The 23,343-nt window shown below is 30.5% G+C and overlaps 2 protein-coding genes across 3 annotated transcripts in view; one reads left to right on the top strand and one right to left on the bottom strand.

Annotated features, from left to right (window-relative positions):
* LOC113394025 (DNA-directed RNA polymerase III subunit RPC8) overlaps positions 1 to 23,343 on the bottom strand; it is a 225,939-nt gene that overhangs the window by 26,076 nt on the left and 176,520 nt on the right. The gene's annotated exons all lie outside the window — the stretch shown is intronic.
* LOC113394026 (activating transcription factor of chaperone) lies at positions 493 to 21,653 on the top strand. Of its 2 annotated transcripts, XM_026631207.2 has the most exons (5): positions 493 to 658; positions 3,128 to 3,227; positions 3,749 to 3,879; positions 11,589 to 11,756; positions 20,409 to 21,653. In XM_026631207.2, exons 3-5 carry the CDS (start codon positions 3,774 to 3,776, stop codon positions 21,176 to 21,178), a joined length of 1,044 nt encoding a protein of 347 aa, XP_026486992.1. In that variant the 5' UTR covers positions 493 to 658; positions 3,128 to 3,227; positions 3,749 to 3,773; the 3' UTR covers positions 21,179 to 21,653. The 2 variants fall into 2 exon arrangements, with proteins under 2 accessions (XP_026486992.1, XP_026486993.1); XM_026631208.2 differs by lacking the exons at positions 493 to 658; positions 3,128 to 3,227; positions 3,749 to 3,879 and adding an exon at positions 11,260 to 11,392.

Here is a 23,343-nt window from a genome sequence, read left to right as displayed (position 1 = left end):
AGTTAGACAACTAACTGATATTGACACCGCTCGTCTAACATATTTTGATTATTTTCACAGTATTTTGTCATATGGAATATTACTTTTGGGTAACGCTGCAGATATTGTATCGGTTTTTATTTTGCAACAGAGAGCAATCGGGTCTAATTATAATCTTAGAGCTAGAGACTCTCTTCGGGATGTTTTATACAAAGTAGGATACACACTGTTGCGTCACAATATATTTACAACAATATTATGTACATTTAGTTTCTTAAACCCTATTTGATTAAAGTATATTTTGATTTTTGTATAATTTTGATTCTATAAAATCATCAGGCTCGGCCCAGTTCAGGCGCTTGTACCCAGAGATTAATTATACACAATTATAATATTGACTAATAATAAAAAAAAAAAATTAAAACCCGCATCCCACCTCTGAATCTGAAGAAGTATTTACTGTTTGTACCTTTGCCTGCTTCCCCATTAAAATTATCTGTCAATAGTGTTCGTAGATTGTCGGTGTTGCTGTCATTTTTGTCTATTACTCATCATGGTTCACAAGTAGTAAGACGTGTTATTTGTTTTCTTTTGTGCGATAAATTCCATCAAGATGGGTTTCTAGTTTTTTGAACGTTTTGCACACCTGCGTGTGCCTTCACAAGTTAATAAAAATGCTGTAAGTATTCAATGAATCACATTGACTATTATTTTTTAATATTTTCCATCACATAGTTGTAAATTCCATAGCGTCGTTATTACGCCATGAATGTAGCTTTCACATGAAACTTGAGTCATGCACGTAATATGAATCGTCACGTTTTTGTAGCTACAGATAGGGATCTGACTAGTAGATTACAAATAATCTTTAACCGTAATAAAAATATAAAAAAGAAAATAAAAAAAAATCAATAAAATAATATTATATTGAACATACAACAAACTCAACAACAATAGATATTTGCTAATATATAAAATCTTTCAATGTTCTATTTTTAAACGAAGAAATATCCCCATATGGTGCATGCTATTTCACAAATTCAATTTTCAAATGTTATTTGTAATTCAGTTTTATTTTAAATAACAACTTGCTCTACACTGGACACTTATCATATTAAGAAATAGTTTATTACGAAAGCTAAGTACAGCCTTGTAAGGCTTGAAATACCTGACCATTGCCAGTGATAATTTTAACCATTCTAATCCGAAGATGCTGGTTGCTACATAATGTTTAATATTATTCTGGAATTATTGGTGTTCTTTATGTTGAATTTTATTACTTAATTATTATTATTATATAGCTATTAAATTTTATGAATTAAATGTATAACTAAAAATATTTAATGCTTAAAATGAAAAAATGCAATTATTAAATGTGATTAAACATGCACAAACAGTTCATTTATGTAGAAAAAAGAGATTTTTGCAAGTATTATAAATTCATTACCAAGACATAGGAAAATAACTGTAGTAAATCATAAGTTATAGTAATTGTTATTGAACATCCTGTTTGTCAATTTGCTCGTGGGTTTTATATTCAGTTATTTACATTGATCAATCATAGTCATTCATGGTTAATTGCATGTCATTGTTTCTTACATATAAACAAATAGTGAACCTAAGTAAAGATATATTTAATTATTATTATTTTGTCTTTTGTGCAAGCCCATACAGTTCGGTGCCATCTCAAGTGATATTCTAGAGCCAAACATCAAAGCTTTTTAATGTTTTATCCATTTTTAATAATAAAAAGCTAATTTTGTTACAGGCGCAAAAAATAAAACATCTAGAACATAATTTATTCCTTTATTTTTTCTCTAATATTAAAAATAAAACTACACATAAATTAGTAAATTATATTCTCTACAATTATATACTCATTAATACTCATAAAGCATCCACTACAAATAACTCATAATATAAAAGTTATTTAAAAACGACTCAACCTAAATAGTAATAGCTTGCAAGGAATTATCAGCATAAAAAAATAGTTTAAATGTCCTGCTGGTAAATGTCTGATTAAAGCATTCTATTTATGATCAGGCGACCCATAGCTGCCCGTTCTTAATTAATAAATTAAATGGCAGTTGATCACGTTCTGTCTATGTTAAATATATTTTTCTACCAAAATGTTATTTTATTTATAACTGTCATTATATTTACGATATATCAAAGTTATGACATCACCCTATAAAAATTATTACTTCACCAATTTTAGGAACAATTAATTTTTAAATCTTTTAAATTTTTGCCGTCCTTAGCCCAGTGCCGAGGAAAGAATTTAATATTGATGAAAAAAAATCTATTTCGTAAATACATATATTGTTTTTACATAATTATATTGATATGATAAAATGGTAATATGTAAATGCGGATTTATGATGCCCTAGAAGGTTAACTTTTAATATTAATTTTAAACTTCGTGTAATACAAATTTCTAAGTAAATGTACAATGTTTACTTAGAAATGTGTACTACTCTATAGATAAACTACTAATGTTTACATTAAATATTGAATTGTACTAATATAACTGCTAAGTCTACAAAATGATGTCTAATTAAATACAATTACATGAAAGATAGTAATTAATGATATTCAGTCTTACTGCATATTTATAATATATGAGTAATTTTTTTTATTCTTGTTGATTGTTGGAGATGATTATGCACTTTTATTTTAATCTATCTAAATTTAAGATGCTGCATCATTCTGAATTGTAATAATAAATTAAAAACAAATCATTTTTGTTACAATCATAAACTATTAAATAATGATTGCTGTTTGCTGTTTTTTAAATCTATACTATTTATGAAAACCAGTATATAATATGCATTTTGATTTGTTTATTATTGTTTTCATTTTACATTTAATTTCAATAATTGTTGAATTCAATTTAATAATTATTATTTACAATAATAGACAAAAGTCACATAGATAATAACTTAAATTTTCATGTATGTGCTTATGGTTTAGAAATACTTATAATTGGCAGGTAAAACCAAATGGTTACGTCATTTGGTATTTAACAGCAAAAAAATTAAGCACCTTAATTGTGTTATGTATAATAATATGTTGATTGCTACATAGTTACCGCTATTTTCATCTAAATGTTTTATTTTGTTAATGTATGAAATGTATAAATTTTCAGTGCCAAAATGGCGTCTTCAACGGACATCTCTGTCCCTCGACAAATATCAATATCATCAAAGGACCTCGACCAAAACAATCGGTCTTTACTTCATTTTGTGGTAAGTAACGTGTTATATTTTTGTTTTAAAATAAAAAATAAAAAATTGTTATATGGAAGGAATATACTGACTAGGTCTGAGCAGAAAGACTGGTTGCCTCGATATAGTATTCAAAAGCACATGCTGATTTTATAAAATTAATAAAAAAACATAATAGTTGGTCCATCGTAAAATGGAAGATTTTTATTTAAGTATTAATTTTTAATATATATTAAAGATACAAGATGTAAGCACAACTGAATTTTCATTTATTTGAGTTGGCTTCTTTCATCCCTTGCTCTCGGTGGTGAAAGAAAATATCGTCAGGAAATGTGGTAGGTAATACTACCTCATGTATCAGTCAACCTTAACTATAGCAATATGGTGGAATTATTACAATGAGCTTTTCAAGATTTCTCCTTAAGAAAGAGAAAATCTTCAGGTCTTAACAGTCGGTTAATAGTGAAGAAATTGATTAATTAATGACCGACATATAATGTGTTTATTGATAAAAATAATATGCGTTCTTTTCAATGTTACAGAATAACATCGACTCGCCTATCAACAATGAGTGCGAGTCAATGGAACTGGTCGCTGGCTTCGGCCGACGGCCTTTTAACTGAAAATGAATGCTCTATGCTGCTCGAAGTTGATCTTTTTGACACCGATGGAGGTAATTAATAGCTTGACAAAAAATTATTGTGATGCGCTGTACTTAACATCAATCCTATCATCATTTTTTTTTCTCTATATCATGTAAAGTACCAAATTTGCCGAAAGCGATTGCCTCAACTGAACTTAGGTATTATATTTAGAAAGTTAATAATAGTAAGTACATTTCGATATCTTTTTAAAAAAAAATGGAAATTAAATTGAAATTGTTATAAAAGTGAAAGACAAAAGGTGAATAAAAATGTGAATGCTACTGAATATCGGCGGTGAAGTCAATCATCGTAAAAATACTTGCACGCTTCACCACCTGTGATTCCAGCAAAATATATTAGGGCAGCTTGGTGGAATAAGTATCTCATGAAGCGGACAACGCCTTCAGTAATTTTCCCGGTACATTCGAGACACAGTGTGATACTCTACTTTTTAACTCAAACAGTTACTGAGAAATTCTTTATATTAAAACAATTTCTTTTTTCATTGCTCGATCGATATTTGTAGTTAATATGACAGGCCTTATAATTAGCAAATAAATACAAAACTAAAATATTAGAACTCATATTGAATTTTATGTAACGAAATACTTTTAATTTATAAGACCTTAAAAATATAATAAAATTATGTCATGCCTATTTAACCTCAATTGTGTATAAATATCGCAACAATTTTTCCAATAGAATTTAAAAAGTGCTTCATAGAACAGTAATTGTCACAATTTAAATGCGCGTCGTTTATTACTAGCGTTTTTATTATTGTCTTTGAATCGTAAAAGTAATAAATACTTTATTCTAAACACTACATTCATTTGATAAAAATATACGTCGTAAATCGCTCTTCGGGAACAGTAATTATACAGTGCCGAGCTCTTTAATCTGTGTTGTCGAGAGTAACTGTAATTCAACCGTCAAAAAAATGTCTTAAATTGTTGGGTATTAAAGGTGAGCGATGTACTTAATGGTATTAAGCATTCATGGGTGTCTTAGACCATGATGATGATGAAAAGGATTAGTATGGTTAATTAAATGAAATAGAAATAAACTTTGTGCAAGAAAACGCTTACAAACACAACTCAAAAGTAAATTTACAACGTCTACAGACGAGGTAGTCACTATACACTCAGTAGCACATACCTTGTTGTGTTCTGGTTTAAAGTGTGTATGAGCCAGAGTTACCAGTAATTATCGGCAAAAGAGGCCCAATACCTTGTATAGTTGTTTTCAGGTTCAAAGGTTGTGTGAGCTAGTGTAATTACCGGCAAAAGATACTTAATACATTGAATTGTTGTGTTCTGGTTTAAAAAGTGTGTGAGACAGTGTAATTAACAACTCAAGTTACATAATATCTTTGATTCTATATTTGCAAGCCCATTGGAAATTTAAGGATTGGTTAATACATCTTATATGGTCTTGTAGGCGTCATAGTGTCTGACTACCGAATTGCTCGCCTAAAAAATGTCTGTATATATATTAAATATATTGAATAGATTTGCAATAACGTTTTAAGTCATTATCTTTTTAATGCATACTACATCACAAGTCATCAAACGTCGCACACAAAGCGCATTCATGATTGTAACTTTTAGAAGTAGGTTATCTATTTTATGGTTCTTGATAATTAGTGATGTTACAAAACGACAACATGCTTATAAAAAGTCCAAGGATCATTAAGTTAGTACTAATATATTTAGAAAGAATAACATTATAAAGTATTGATACGGTTACAGAGTTAACCCTATTATTATATCATAAGATTTATTTCTTACTGCTTACGTTCTGGCTTAAAACTGGTGCGCAAAATGGCATTGTTATGAGTTATACTCCACTGCCTCAGAAAGCACGTAAATTCGTTGGTCTTATACCTGAGCTCTCTCTAGCCATGTCGGATCTGCCGTCGCATGGATGACGAGAATGAGGGAATTGTGAGGAATAGACGTGTTAGCGCATGCACTTGCACTATTTAATACTATAAGGCATATTGAACAGCCTCCGTGGTGATAATCGGTCAGCAGGACGTAATTATATATATTTTTAAAGTAATGTGGCTTATCACTTTAATTTGCAAAAGACGAAAGCTGTCTTTTCATGAAGATACTAAATTCACTTTATCATATATTAGAGTGACCTTATAGATAGTATTTTTGAACAAATAAAAATGCTATCCTATCAGGATTTATTTATGATTTTGAAACGACAATACCTTAACTAATTAGATTCAAACTAAAACAAATGAATAATTTATAGATAGATAAGCGTAATAGTGACTTCCTTGATGTATAATTCTGCATAGATAGAGAAGTCGAACATTTTTATTTTGGTAAATATTGTTATGGTTATAAGACATATACACTTGTTACATTTCCATATTGAATGTACGAATATTATAGAAAAAAACATAAAAATCTTCGCTTTTCTAACAAATACTCTAAAAGTATCATTACATAGTATAAAACAAAGTCGCTTGCCGCTGTCTGTCCATATGTATGCTTAGATCTTTAAAATTACACAACGGATTTTGATGCGTTTTTTTTTGATAGATAGATTCAAGAGTAAGGTTTATATGTATAATACATGCACAATGTAGTAGAGAAACAATGATAATTTTAGAGACATTCTGTAGTATATTTAGTAACAGCATTGCCTCCGTGCGAAGCCGGGGCGGGTCGCTAGTATACTCTATAAACAATTATAAAATGAATTTATTACTTTTTATAAGTCTATGTTTTCAAGTAAATACGAGCCAGAAAAGTTTAAAGTTTTATAAACCGAAAGTTTAATATTATTCGGAAGTTGGACCTGAACATAGTAAGCGGTTTTGTATCAATTTTTATATTTAAAACTGGAATTCCATTTCTCGCCCAATCCAATTGAAGAAAGAGTAAAAGATAAACAAAGTAACCTTAGATTTATATATTCCACAGGGTTTGTTAATAACTCTGCTATTTTATGCAGTACGCTATTAAGGTTGTTTCCCTTTAACGACATGCTTATCTTCATCCGTCATGTCTAGATATCATTTATTTAATCATATCACTATGATTTAAACTGATGATATAATAAGCTAAATAAATGCTCAGCTTGAGTTAGATAAAAGTAAATAAACCAGTCATTTTTATTTTTGTAGTATAATAATATTAGACTATTGGACCAAAGCTGTTACGTAATAAATTACATATTTGTGGTTTTCGCTTTTGTACCTGATTAGGTAATCGAACGATCATACGGTATGTTATGCGAAAGTTTCGTTTCCGCAGAAAATAAAACTGGTAACATCTGTATTACACGGGTAGGTGACATAGTTGTGTAATAATAAGACAACGAAAATAATTGAAAAATTAATGAAAACTTTTACAAACTCACTAATTACCAACCGTTTCAGTGGAAACGTACCTTAACCGTAGAGTAGTTTGTATGTGAATACGGAACATAATCTATTTATTTAAGGTTAAAGGTTGAGAACATATGACGCACAACCATTGTACAATCGTTTTTAAAAGAACTTTACATTTCTAAGCTGACACATATGTTGTTCTATGATATCAACAGAATTGTTTCATAGAAAAATTATCTTTTTTTTCTGTGAAGGTCGTTTTTTTTAATTAATTTCTGATATAATAAGACGTGCCATCGATTTTTTTTTATTCCATTTTTGTCATGGGATTACATATATGTATAAATAGCCGAATATAAAACAACTTTTCTCCTATGTTTGCCTACCAATTATTTTTTGGTCTTTTAAGTGCTATTGTTATAAATGAAACTTCGAATCAAGAATTTTAAAAAAAGTTATTAATATGCGAATTCGTATTTTATGTATTCCTCAATTTTTTAATACCTAATGATTACTATCGAATATCAACCAGTGTGCAAATTCTAGTTATTATTTAATGAATGAACAATATTAACACCAGCACATGACCTAATAATTGACGAATAATGTTAGAGTTGCGTTAAATTTTATTGACCGGATTATTTATATATAAATTATATACAATGACAGTGAAATATATCTATAAGTCTTTTTTATAATAAAACGACTATTATTTAACTAATAATGTCGACTTTTGCATTCATATCATTTAAATGTCAACGTTAACGCATTGTTTTAAGAAAGTAAATTTAGAAGGCCGAATAATTATGTACGTAAGAACTTGTTTACATTCGTCCGTTACCATAACGAAATCCCTTTCTCATTAAGAATATGAAATAAAGGTTAGATAAATAAGCAGGCCATGGTTCTATGATAATTATAATAATTTTGTTCAATTAATGAAAACAAAACTTGTTATTTCCACTATAGTTTCTTATAGTGCAATGTGTATTTAATTTGTATTAGCTTATTTAATTAAGTCGTAAATATAATTCCCTGCATTAAAATAAACTTACATAATATGTCGGATCATATGTTTTTATATCGGTCTTCTTCTTAAAAGTTAAAACAATACAATAATATACTTTAAAGTTAATATCCCTTTGTTGGGTAAATGTCATCTCAAGCAGCGTAGTTTTGGAGGTTATTCCAAAATCAAAATACATAGGATTTGAGTGCCTGCTTGATCGTTCGTGACTGTGTAAACACATATGAATAGTCATGTTAAATCAACTGCAATACGATGTTACAAATTTACGATTGACTTTCTATTTTTAATTATTCATTAGTGGCGTGTTGTATTCATTCACTTGGTAATCATTCCATTCGTACGTTATAATAATAATATCTTTAAATTGTGCGGTATTTTTAAATAATCACTAATCCTATTAGTAATTTTATACTAAGTTGGGGTCACTATACTGAAAACCCCTGTACAATTACAATTTTAAAAATAGCGTATTTTTAAAATGACGTTAACTGTAACAATATAACTTATGAATGGCCGCCACTAAATAATCCAATGCCTCTTTTTGAAACCCCAAAAGAACTAAAGCACTGGACAAGCCTTAAGGATATTAAAGAATGTCTCGAATTTGAGAACCTATAAAGATTTCTTCTTTTTTTCTTAGCATCATTGATTAGACGTGTATTTATTTTATTCTCAATTTAATATAGTCATGTAGTAAATAAATTATTATTCGGATACGACTAGTGGAAAGTGCTTGAAGCTATTTTGAAACACGTTTGGTTTTGTAAGAAAAATCTTAAAAAAAAATTTTGGATCGCATCCTATCATTCGCCTAATTTAATATAAGAAAATCTTATCGTAGATATAAGGTAATAATAAATAAAATAAAAACTAACTAATAATAAAATTTCGCAGGTAAATCATTATACATATTTGGATTTTTATTATAAATATTGTATTGTATGAAGCTGTCCGCTACTATCTTACAGATGACATAAATAAACGACAAGTCTCATTTTTAAATTCTATAAATAGAATCAGCAAACCGAAATCTGCAGATACAATTTTACAATCGTAACATATTATTATTAGAAACTTAATATTGAATGGTCAAAATTTCGCTTAGCAATTCGACTTACATTTCGAGAACATTTCTTTAATAAAAACACTTTGTGTTTTAGAAATATAACAAAAAACAATTGCGGTTCATTTTATATTACAAAGTTTGAGTTTTACAAAAATAAATATTTAATATATTCGTAAAGTTCTTTAACGAGACATTTACATATTTAGCTTAATTACGATTTTTTATTTATGAAATTAAAATGCTTATAGATACATTTGACGTAACCGGCGTTCTATTTTAAATGAATATCATATCTTAATTGTTTTATTATTCCTCGTGTGACCGACGCTTAGCCCCCCACAGATTCACCTCATGTACAGATAGCTGCGGGTCAATAATTGACACGTTATCCTATTAATGTATCTGTATATTTATTTGCTGAAGTTATATAATAAACTAATTAACCGACAGTGCTACCCCCACTACGCTAACTATCATGTTATGTGCCAAGTGCATTCAAATACACCTTACACACCCTCTAAACCGAAACACAGCAATACAAAGTATTACTTTAGACTAATCGATGTTTGACTGCTAACATGCCAACTGCTTCTGAATATTCTAGTAGTTTCAGGAGAAAGAGTAAAAGTTTTTTTTTTAAATAATGTTTAGAGTTCTTAAAATTAGTTTAATGTATACTTCGATTTAAATTTCTTTACCGTTCAAATTAACTATTATAATTTTTTCGCCTCAATACTCTGATACATACATAATCTGATTTAAAATAAAAATATTGCTGTACATGACTCTGTGGGCCTAAAATGCATAGCGAGCCTTTTAGAACTTCTATAAAGTAAGTTCAGCTGCATTGGATGAGTATCCCCTAAAAGTCAATAAATTAATATTTTAAAATTAAGCATTTTATGATAACGTTTATCTTGCTACGGCTAAAACTTAAAATTAAATAACACGTGGACCGACCATGTGAGTTTAATTATTTCAATAAAATCTTACAAAAAAATTGAACACATGGATTTGAACTAATCGTTTTTTTTAAAGAAAATACAAAATATATTTCTTGTGCTAAAAGTACAAACATGAATCATATTTCACTAAAATGTTCCATTAAAACGATAAATTTCCACTATCATTATCATTATCAGTCGAGTCTTTGTTTAATTTAAATGTTCTTAAGTAGTTGCTATGCTAGAAGCGTGGGTGTGTCTTGATAATCATATGCACGTCGTGTGATTGGTCCAATATTGTTTATATTAAAGAAAATGACGTCACGATCAGTTCAAAAACATATTTGTTTTTAGCAAGTTAACCCTGTGCATGTTTTTAATGGAATATCTCGGAGTTTACTGTTTTTCTTTATTTATCTTGTTTCCAATGAAAAGCGTCCCGATATACGTTGTCGTGTTTGTACAATTGCTGACATTAATGACATGACTCAAAAATAACTCTTTAGCTTTAAATAACGTTTTGGAATTTTGTAAAATTATATACACTATTTTAGAAAACCATAAAAAGGACTACAAAAAAATACAAATTCAAATATTAAATCACTCTTAAAGTCTCAAAAAATACAAGTGTCTATGAAGTAATTGAGGTCAATGTCAATTTTATATATTTTATGCACATAAATACTGTATGTAGAATGTTTAGTTTCAACGAATTAGTATAATAAAAAACGATATTTACAAAAAATATATTGTATTAATATTTTAAAGTATCTTAGAACAATGAGTACGGGCTGTACTGCGATCCAGTGTAGATGTTTTTATAAGAGAAGTTATTGTGACATTATCAAATAAGATTTAAAGCATCACGACATCTGGGCGTTTCTTTGACGTAATATCGTGTGACAGATACCGTTCATATATATATATTGACGTCTTCGGCCCCTCTTCGTATTTTGTACATTACTTATCTAAGCTCCTTACCTTGAAGCCTCTTCCATTTATTAACGCGAATTCTACATCATTCTCGTTACAATTCGTATCAGTGTAACAAGACTTGTTCGTTTGTTTCGATTTAATTTCAAAATGTGTTGTTACAAATGTAACGGAATCTGTGAACTGTGTAGAGAATTTCAATTATCACTTATTCAAAGTAAGATCTGTTCAAATTATGAATATTTGTATTAAACGATTAAACAGTGTATTTAAAAGAAGTTTAGCCAAATAAAATAAATCTTCACGATACAGATAAAAGTTTAGCTGCTTAGATTTTTTAATAACGAATATATATATAAGTGCGTGCGTTAATCATTTTGCATATTATTTATTTATAATTTTTAATTCAACAGATCTACTAAAGAATTTTCCGGGCGCTGCACCGAAGATCGAATCTGGCAAATTGCTTCAAGATGACATATCAAACACAATGTACCCGCCATCCCCGCCAGAGATCAAGCCCAGCCGAGCTGAGCTTGCGACTGATCTTCTGCAGCAGCTAGAAAATCAATGCAAACAAGGTAGGTTAACATAAAATGTACAATTTGATAATATTGAAGATTTCTTATCCAGACAATATTAATAATGATATGATACTAAATGGACCTTAACCTAAGGTGGATTAGTATTGAGTTATTATAAACATATTTGCTTGTTAAGATTAAAGATTGCCTGTGTGTTTATTAATTTTGTGCCGGTACTTCTCTGTAGAATATACATTGCAAATGACGATTCAAAAGTGCTTGTAAGAAGCCTTTTTGAAAAAATAATATATATCAGAGTTTTAAATTAAATAGAAGCAGTAATGCACTATCGCTCATCTCAAAAAAATCCTTACTACCATGTACGCATTAGCACTGGCATTTTGGTATACTGCTATAACTTTTTAATTATATTTTTATTACGAAGTGAGGGTATCAAAATAAATATATATATATCGCAGTAATCATTTTTCAAGTGCAAACCTCTTTTTCCCGATATTAATGTGTCCCATATATCGTGTATCAAAAAATATAATGGTGATTCAAATATTATTATATATAAATATATAAAAACTTGAAAAATCAAAACAAAATTTGAAATTTATAAATATATATCATCATTAACCTAGAAATTATAAATATCTTTCGTCCCTAATATAATTTTTTTTTTTCTACTATATAATCGTGTCATTATTTATATTTTTAAAAGGTAATATGATGTATTATTTTTTAAAGGGTATGTATAATAAAACGTCAATATTATAAAAAAGTTATGGTAATCTATATTACTTAAAACATTCTTGGTCGAATGTTCATATTGTATGAATCTGTCCCACGCTATATTTGTTTTTATATATGCAAGTTAACTTATTAGTATTTATAAAGCATTGTCATTTTATTTTATTGCCAGTAAGAAAAATCTATAAAAGTAACACGGCAGGAGTGCGCTTTAAATATGAATACTTTGAATATGAATTAGCTTACGATACAAATTATAATAAATTAATTGCTTTGATATATGAAGTATTTCGATAGGATTTCTGCAAGTACACTAAATGTTTATTAAAAGTTTAATACGTAATTTTTTCGTTTTTATAAATATCATAATTATTTTATAATTTTAAATATTGCCTGTCTGTCATTTGCACACGTATAACAAGGAAACCTCTCGATGAATTTTAATGAATCTCGGCATGATGATAACCTATTTCCTGGGTCAACATGAAGTATAATTTTTATCATGATAATTAAGAGGGTTTTTAGAAGATATTCAAAAACTTTACCTTCATAGACACGTGAATAGTTTGTTTCTTAATAGATAATATTTTTAAGGTTTTTTTATTATTTAACTATTAATCGTTCTACAGTCTTATTATAAAACTATTGAATCTATATATTAACGTATGTATAATTTTGTCGTGTTTATCATTATATATAACAGAAGTTAGCCTTTGCAATTACAATAATATTATTTTTAACATATATAAGGATTCATTCGTGTATCATGTAATAACTAGATATTAGGAAGTTTGGAATATATTATCGCACTATGGAATATGGAATAATTAACGCCATCAGACATGAAATTGAATAAAATACGTTGTATCATTATAACTCATATTAATTTAGTTTGCAGAAATAGAAATATTCTGAAAAGATTGTTATAATAAATTTAACTATTAATTGAGCAAGGACACTTTTTGCGTCTGTATACTGTACCCTAAGTGCTTAGTATTAATCTGTCAATATCAGAATTTATTTAGCAGACGATATGAATCCTAATCAAACAAGTAACATATAATAATAAGCTCTTATTGTAAAGTTAAATTGTAAAAAGCGGTTACAAACCTCTATGTTTTCTGTGTAAAGTTGGGAGGGATAGCTAGTTTATTCATAAATTACCCGCCGTACCTGTTGTTTTAGTCTTATTCAGCAAGTATCATTCTTTTCCTTGGTGGTAGGGCTTTGTGCAAGCCCGTCTGGGTAGGTTACCACAAACTCATCAGATATTCCACCGCCAAACAACAGTATTGTTGTGTTCCGGTTTGAAGGGTGAGTGAGCCAGTGTAATTACAGGCACAATGGACAACATCTTAGTTCCCAAGGTTGGCGCATTTGCGGTGTAAGGTATGGTTAATAATTCTTACATCGCCATTGTCTATGGGCGGTGGTGACCGCTTACCAATATGCTCGTCCGTCAACCTATGAAAAAAAAACCATAAAAAAAGGTTTTTCTCAACCTAACTATAAAATAATACAGTTAAACATATATATTAAGTATTGATCACTACATACAATTAAATTATTAAATAATATCGATATAATGTATGTATTATATAATTATCTGCATAGATTAAAAGGACACACCCCTGATCTTCTTTACGAGAGTCATGTGCGCTTAGCGTGATTCGTTTTCTTTATCTGTCGTCTGTAGCTGTTAATTAATAACTAAAGATTGGAATATTGCTATGATAATTTTGTTACTCAACGACTTCATAAAAATAACCTCTGTGAGTAAAATCTACTTACGTTATTTAATATTTTATTAAAGATCTATTTACTTCAATTAATTACGAATGACAGTTACATCTATTTTAAAAGAATTAGTGAACGAGTAGTAGTTATTTAAAACAAGACATTCCTATTCCTAAGCTTACTTTGCTATTTTAGTTGCGAATTAAGGAATTAAATCTGCACTTTTGATATAATATGATTAACATCTCGACTCCACACTAGTTATATTAAGTTAGTTATAAATATGTACTGAGTTTTCGTGATATAATTTTTGCGATAAAAGATATAATAGATTCGCGTCAAGCATTCTATTCGCCCCTACTTTGTGCTCATTTATTGATTTAAATAAATATGTAATAAATATTTTCCAAACACTATTTTAGAAAAAATCGAAATTTTCAAATTCTCGGGACTCTTGAGTCGAAACATTCCAGAACTATGATACTTTTATAAGTAATGATATTGAAGTTTTCGCTTTGGAAATTTAATCGTCGTTATAAAATGATAACATTAAATATCATTAAATTCTATCATTCAATGAATTCTTAGTTTTAATTAACAGAAAATAGTAATTAAGAATTTATGCTTTGATGATAAGATTTTTAAATAAAATACAAAAAGGTAAAGTATACAATAACCGATACATGTCTTAGATATTCCTTGTTAATTATAATTCACATTATCAAAGAATTATGTTTTTGGTAATCCGGTAATAATCTTTTAACTATAAAACACAGAATGAATAAATCAAATAATATTCTAATATATATTACATTGGTACTAGGTTTGGTGGCCCTTATTTTATAATCTGTGGTAGAAGTAGGTACAAAGAATATTTTCAAAGACTGAAAAGCAAGGTTCCTAAACTGTAAGTCGTCTGTTAAAATTTGAAAAAGTACAAACCACCATTTTTTTTTATTTTTTTTTTATAGCAAGACGTATTTGAAGACGTATTTGAAGGAGAGATTGAAATTGTAATTTAAAAACTAAAGTCTTATACTATTTATTTTTATTAAAAGCTTTTATTTAACTTGCAATGTATGTATATATGTATGTGCGAGTGGAATCTTGCTACTCAATTTTGAAGCAGATATCTTTAACCGATTTGGCTGAAATTTTGTATACACGTTAAGTTTGGATGACAATACACGATAACGTTTGACGTCATTATAGGTCCAATATGGTGGAACATTCGAGATGGCAGAATAGTTATTTTTTATGTACTTCTACAATATATGTATCAAATGATAGGGCTTGTTGAGAGTAATTCGAAAAATAATGTGACGTCATTATAAGTCCAATATGGTGGAACATTCGAGATGGCAGAATAGTTATTTTTTATGCACTTCTGCAATATGGGTGTCAAATGAAAGAGCTTGTAAAGAATACATTGAAAAATATTCTGACATCACTCTTAATCCAATATACCGTCCGTCCGTACATATTTCGGTGTTTACCTCATTCAGCCCAAGTCTGTGCAATTTCCAGTTAAATATAGTCACGGAACCGTGGAACGAAGAATGCTGCCACTTATGTTATGATGGGCTTGTACAGTACACAAAATGCAGGGTAGTACTGTCGATCACGCCGTTGTTTATTTAGGCAAGAAACTCTTTGCTTCCGGTCAAGCATACGTGGCCTTAAGTAGGGTAAAATCATTAGAAGGTCTTGTTATTAAAGATTTAGACTGTTCGAAATTAACCGGCAAACGACCTTGCAACAATGATGCGTTGAATGAGATGAATAGACTCAGAAACCTAGACAGTCATAACTGAAAAGTAAAAAATAAATTCAAAGTAAAAATACTTTTTAAAAAAAGCTCTAAAAAGAAGAAAATAAAATTTTCTTTTAAAATTTTAACAATCAATTTATAACCTCATTGTACACAATTTCTTTAATCATAAAAGCTTGTACTTGTTTCGAACGCATAGTAAACGAAAAACTTTTGTACAACCTTAAACATTATTAGCGTCAAAGGGAAAGTCTTTATCTTACTACTTTATCTAAATCAAAGAAACAACAAGTCTCACTGTATGACAAATGGGCAATGCACAAAAATCTATTTTACGTCCATTTTTATTCGAATTCCGTAATAAGATTTCAGAAAAAATCTCAAGCGTTCTGTAAATTCTACCCTGCATCGAGTATATATAAAGCGTTACTTAGATCCTTATCGGCTTCAGTCGTGAAGTGACAGTGAGTCTACATATTGATTGTATTTTATGATTGGAGGATTTTATCTTTTTTTAGATTATACAAATTTTACATTATACTTTCCAACATTCCAAATTGTATTAATAAGGTTAGTTAAAACATCGCAAAAAAAACAAGTTTAAAAATTTTCAAAAGTAACAAAACATTATACCTACGATAAAAAAAATGTGTCAGAAAGAATGCGATTGCAGTAAAGTTGTTGCATGTGCTGTAGTATGAGTTCAATTATGTATTCAGTGGTTATGGCCGAGACAAGGAGGGGAAAGGCGCGCCGTTTCGGCGTTGACATTGTATGCGCGCGCGCACTCAGTTGTAGCGTGTCTCGCGCCGCGTCTGCAGGTTTACTATACCCGTGACAATAAATTCAATTCGAGAAGCACATTACGGGCGCTCGCGCTCGGCTCGCGACCTATGCCTGCCAACGTCCATGCGCCTTTTGGACGCCGTTAGAATGAAGTACCACTATCGCTGCATTTGGAATAAGGAGATAGTGTTCAATTCACAAAAACTTGTTAAAAGACGTTAGGTTTACGTGCCCGATTATTGATTTTCAACGACGACTATAGCTCGCATCACGAGGATTCCAGTTTCTGCAATTCCACTGCCCATTTAATCGTATAGAAGTAACTAGCGTATTATAGCAGTAAGAACAATTATAGAGGACTATTCTTTGTTAATATTGGACTTCGTAATGGCACTTGCAGATCTGTATGCTGGTACGTGCTTTGAGCTATTTCAAATGTGTCAATATGAGATGGTTTGTTTTGATTTTGTTGTGTTTTTGTAGGTAGCGTTTGAGATCTGGTTTCAAGGTCTTTACGCTCTAATACCTGCCGTGTTTTTATTTGAGACACAACTACTGTTTGTATAATTATTAAATATTAATACTCATTCCGTCAACGTTTCTGGTTCTTTATATCTATTCATAGCATGGATTGAGATTTCTGTCATTGAGCATAACCACTTAACAGAAACGTGTCGTGTTTTGAAGCATTGTTTATTTATATAATAAAGTTGTTCGATTGGCTTTGGGGCTTGTGTGATAGATTGTATTCAAATTATTATTTGAATGCAACAAAATATAAAATAAAAAAATAGCCGCTTATATTACATTCACAATTGATAAAGGAAAATATTGTTATTATTATAAATAATGCAAATTATAATTTGTAATATGTGTCGCAGATTCAATGCGCATGACTTGAAGTTATTTAGCATTGCATTAAGCAGCCTGTTGTTTATGACGCGTAGTTTACCTCAATGAATTCACGTGGCGCTAGTGCCAGAGCTACAAGCTACCGAGGTATTAAGCATGCTCAATTGTTTAATTATTTCCTTTACGGAGGTTTGTTATGTGTGCGAACAATTAATACGTGGAACGAAACCTTTCCACGCTTGTGCCACGACTAACTGATAAACCAGTTCGCTCCCAAGGCGACCTCGTTCGTTGTTCACCCAATAATTAAAGCGACTTATTGGCTACTTGTTTTCATTCCTACGCATTGATATAGATTATGACCTGTTAGCGAAGGCGTCTTGTTATTGGTATGATATGCTTAAGTAATTTATGATTTACTTTTATATTTATTCCATGATAAATATGTAACGTTCGTGCATGTTTATCAAGCACATGCATTTTTAATTTGTTGTTGGCCTTTATTAAATGATCGTTTATCTAATTTATATATTTTAAAGGAATTCCATATATTAGTACGATAGTTCCAAACAAAAATGTATACTAATACTATACTTAAATCAACATAATTTTATCATAAAAAATGAATAAATATTCCTATATTCAACAGTAGTTTCAAGATTAGGTTAAATTTTTTGATTATTGATAATTGAATTTTTGATAATTTTTTAAATTGATGTATAAATTAAAACAGTTTAAAGTGGTAAAAGGAAATTATTTTTGGCGTCGCAGAATAAAATTTATCTAGCATTATAAAGCTAGGGGCACATCGGTGAACTTTGTTGATTGCGAGAGTTTATCAGAGGGTCAGCGGTTGACGCGCCTCTCGTTGCCTATCTGTGTCACTAGCTGTACATGATCGTTGAAAATGTAATAAATCTACAAGAACAAAACGACTTTCGTATTGTTTATTAAATACATACATTTATTCTGCGTTTATTGTACACTCGATCTATAGAATAAATCTCTTTCAATGACTCGAATTATTCTTTGAACTCTTACAATGCATCTATATCTATCACCCTTAAGTATCACCGTAAAAAAGAATCATGTTCTTGCGCTCAGACATCTTCTCAATTACTTTCAATTGATCATAGTGTGTACGAGTCTGTCAACTGTATTAATAAAAATACCCTGTCGATTGTTAAACAAATAGTTGTACAGTTTATCAGATAAATTACGAATCTACTACGTTTGAAATGTCACAAGGAAAAATCATTACTTGGTAGCGCATATTTTAACAGTGGACTTTACTTGTCATGAGATAACTAACTGAATAAATTAATTATTATTATCTAAAACCGGGTCCCCACATTATAGGGATATTTGTTGTTAGCTGGTATTATTAATTGAAATTATTTGTGTTTTATAATTTTTTACGACCTCTAAATTATTGACAAAGAGAATGCAATTCAACTATTCGAGGAACAATGATTATTTGACCTTAAAGTAATTTAATGCAGTATAGTTAAATTATTATTTTATTTTATATAAAAAAAGTGCAAAGGAACTTCTAACAAAGGAAAAGTTGAAATGTAAACATTGAATCACGAATCACGTTGTTTATGGGGTAACAAAATAATAAGGTTACAGTAATCTTGAAATTATCATAATTGAAGGATTGAATAATTATTGCCAATGAGAAATGTTTCGATTACAGTGAAGCAATTGATTATTTATGGTATTCGCGATAGCTGACTGCGTGCAACATGAGATCCTGTTTATTTAATTTCGAGAGCTTACTTGACACTCGCTAAATACGCAAGGTACTTAGTAGTCAGTCTTAGTAGTCAATGACTTAACATTTTAATATTTACAAAGTATTATGATAATAATTTGTAATTGTTAAATTAAGTAACAAAGATAATTTAATTAGATATAATAAAAAATAATTTCGTTACAAATAACTTCCAGTATGTCAACATTCACTGTCACATGCTTACACTCGAGTCTGTTGAAATATTTTTAAATATACAATCTTATTATAGCACAACGTTTGAGAATTAAGTTTATGTATTTAAGTATTATGATACTGCGAGTTGTCACTGTTGTGCAGATATTTAATTGTATATTGTATTATTAATAATAATAATCTTTATTTGAAAAATATAAGCATTACAGTTATTACACCAAGTCGCTTATATCTACACTAATTACTTAACATTTTTTTATTATTTTTTAAACATTCTTACTAATTTGACTAAAACATACTACTAAGGACGAAAATGATAAAATTTAGTAAAAATAAAATTTATAACAAAGTAAACAAAAATAAGCTTAAATCTATTTAGGAACTACAAAACATCTTTATAATTGTGGAATATATAGAATTGTTTGAATATAGTATAAAAGGGATCACAAAATATTTCTACATCTCGACAACAAAGTAGGAAGCTATTTAAAAGTTTAACAGCCCTAGCAGTGGGGCTGTTGCTAGCTTGGGGAGAATGCCACATAGGTGGGTTGTATTGTATAATAGATAAAATCGTAGATATTATAATCATTCTGAGTTAATAGGTATGACTAGAATTTTGCCAGTTATGTTTAGTTGAGTCATTGAGCATGCATTTATATTCGTAAGAAGGAATTATTTTATAAAAATATAACACTGTTCATAAATCTGGGACGACAGTTTAGACTAATAACAATATATAGACTAAGAACATTTACTATAATAATACATTCCATACAAAATATTGTGTATTAGATTTTTATTATAAACGTTTATCAGTGGGCGATATTAATTATTATTATTGTTTTAATTGCAGAAAACATATTTTCAAACTGGTTGGAAGAAAAAGTGGAGCTTCCCATCTTTGAGAACATATCCCAAGTGCCCGAGCGTGTAGAGGTACCACAAGTAGCGCTGCCCCTACCCACGTACGCGCCACAGACGGTACCACAGCCGACCGAAGAGCTACTGCGAGAGTTCGAAACGGTATACGGCGCTGTCGAGTTGACTCATCTTACGCCGCCGCAGAGCCCGCCCGGCCCCGCTACTCAACTCCTGCTTAGCTACGCGCAGCAAGCACAGTGCGCCTCTATTGCACCCGCCCTGCACCCCGCTCCGGTGGTGCCAGAACAGTGGCCCGTCTCCCCCACGCCGGTGGTACTGTCGGAATACGACTGCGACTCCCAGCTCGAGGAACTTGTTCGCCACCGCGCCGCTCAGCTAGCGTCCCCGCAACCGTCCGCTCGCAGCGCGTCTACTTCGCCTCGCTCTTCCCCGCGCTCGTCCCCGCCGTCGTCACCGCGCTCGTCCTCTACCGACGAGGAGTGGTGTGCGTCGACTCGCCCCAAGCCCTACTCGCGTAACGTCGACGATCGCCGTTCGCGTAAGAAGGAACAGAACAAAAACGCAGCCACCCGCTACCGCCAGAAGAAGAAGGCGGAGGTCGAAGTGTTGCTCAACGAGGAACAGGCGCTGCGCAATCGCCACGTCGACCTCGGAGAGAAGTGTTCGGACCTCCAGCGAGAGATTCGATATCTCAAAGGGCTTATGCGCGATCTGTTCAAGGCGAAGGGTCTCATAAAATAAAAATTTGCTCTACGAATTAAGTGAAAAAATATACGCACCGCGCGATTCAAACGTGGTGTATTGAATTATATTCAATCAGAAGTTAAGGAGTTTATAAAATTTCGATGATATATCTACATTTAATTTCTAGTTAAGCTAGATAAGTTGTATCGTTTGCATCTTACACCTAACGTCGAGCAGCATAAGTTACGCATGTAATTTCGTCGAGGGCAACATCTCAGCAATGTAACATCTAATAAAATCGTAAGAGGCGCTGTCTTCTCATCATTCATTTTCTTAAATATAGAGGATAGGTTGCATTCATTGTTATGGAATATGAACGTTTAAATTGTGTGGAATAACAGCAGCACGTCATTACATTTGATTTTGTACAGTTTATATTTTTTCAAAAACATGAACATGAAGTTTTTGTACATAAGAATTTTAGAAATATCTCTGTTCTATTTTCATACAATATAAGGAATGCGACGGCGGAGTTTTCTTGTTTTATTTCTTTTGTTTTTTTGTTTATTAAGTTTACTATTATTGAAATAAGTCCAGCATTATTTATAGTGTTGTCCTTAAACCTTTACGAGTGTGTTTATTGTGTAAGACATGAAACTTTGTTACAAACTCGTTTACTTTCTCTACATTACTGATATTTTTTCGAGATTAATGAAAGGTTATTTGGATGATTGTATTAATTTTGTTTATAGAATGATTACACCTGGTGTTTTTAAGCTAATATTATCTAACTCGAACATTACACAAAATAATAAATAAACATCATTCATTTTAAATTACTTATCAGTTCTGATTACAACTCCAATGCAGCTGTATCTAAAGTTAAAACAAATAATAATACCCTATGGGACTTTACCACAAATAAGTGACGTAAATAATGTAACCATACTAATTCTAATAACTTATTAAATACATTATTATTTCTACTCTATCGAATATTTTAAATTTACCAGACAACGATCGATTAATCACTTAGTCTATAAATTATTAAAATTAAATGAAAACAAAAATTACACATTTCTAAATATTGAACGTTGAAATTAAAGCTAGCTTACTAGGAGCCAGCTTACTCAGCTATATATGTAGTTAACAACTCAGCTATATTTGCAAATGAACAAGATGTTTACATTATACATATTACTTTCTTTTTGCACTAAATTAACAAAACAACTTAGGGTGTATACTTCTATAATCATTTAGATTTCGCAAGGACTTGAAGGAAATAAAAACGACTACTGCGTCACGGTCTTGGGCTAACTGGACCGACGCAGTGTTTGTTGCCACTACTACTAAGCGACGCCATGTAAGCAAGGAAACAGAAGGCAATATTCCTTATGAGTTTTAAAGTGAAATGCAATCCATTTTAACGTGAACGTAGGCAAGAATATAAGCTTCTTTCTGTTAGAAATATAACACTAAGTAAAAAGTAGTAAGATTGTCTATGTCTAAAACCCATTGTCTATGATTAGTTGCCAGGTGAATCTCTTGTCAGTTAAACAAGACTTAGTTAGCATTTTAACCTAACGACATTGACGATTCTAATTGATCTTTAGGATTTAGACGAATACATTTGCCTCAAAAAATGCTTGAGATGCAATAAAGTAACACAAATGTCACTGTACAATTTATTATTTTACATCTTCATCATATTGTACACTAACCTTCTCTCGTGCTATAGGCGTCAGAGTACCTCAAGGCTCCATCCTGACCTCCGTGTTGCGCCTTAATACGAATGGCATATCAAAACACACAGACCGAGTTGTAAGTAGTGTTTTACCATAACGACAACCTCGACTTAAAAAATGCCATCACCTAGCGTTTCCAATTAGCGAAGCAAAGTAACTGTCAATAAATTCGTTTTATATTAATCGTTTACATAATCATTATCAAGAGGAGTCAGGACGTTTCCGTGGTTTTCTTCTGGACAACGACGTTCTCATGGAAGGAAGCAATGGCTCAAGACAAATACGTTGGAACATTGAATATTGCAATGGTAATAATGCCTTGAAACGTGGCCTTTAACAAAAGTGACGTCATCGCTTAATTTTAACTAGGTGACCATGTGGGTTTCTAAGTTTATGGTACAAGATTATTGCTTACTTTAAAAAAAAATAACTGTGTAAAATGTATTTAATAGTAATGAAAGATCAAAATACAATAAA

Source organism: Vanessa tameamea, chromosome 16, assembly GCF_037043105.1.
Source record: "Vanessa tameamea isolate UH-Manoa-2023 chromosome 16, ilVanTame1 primary haplotype, whole genome shotgun sequence".
Taxonomy (NCBI): Eukaryota; Metazoa; Arthropoda; class Insecta; order Lepidoptera; family Nymphalidae; genus Vanessa; species Vanessa tameamea.
This window is presented reverse-complemented; position numbering and strand designations above follow the sequence as displayed.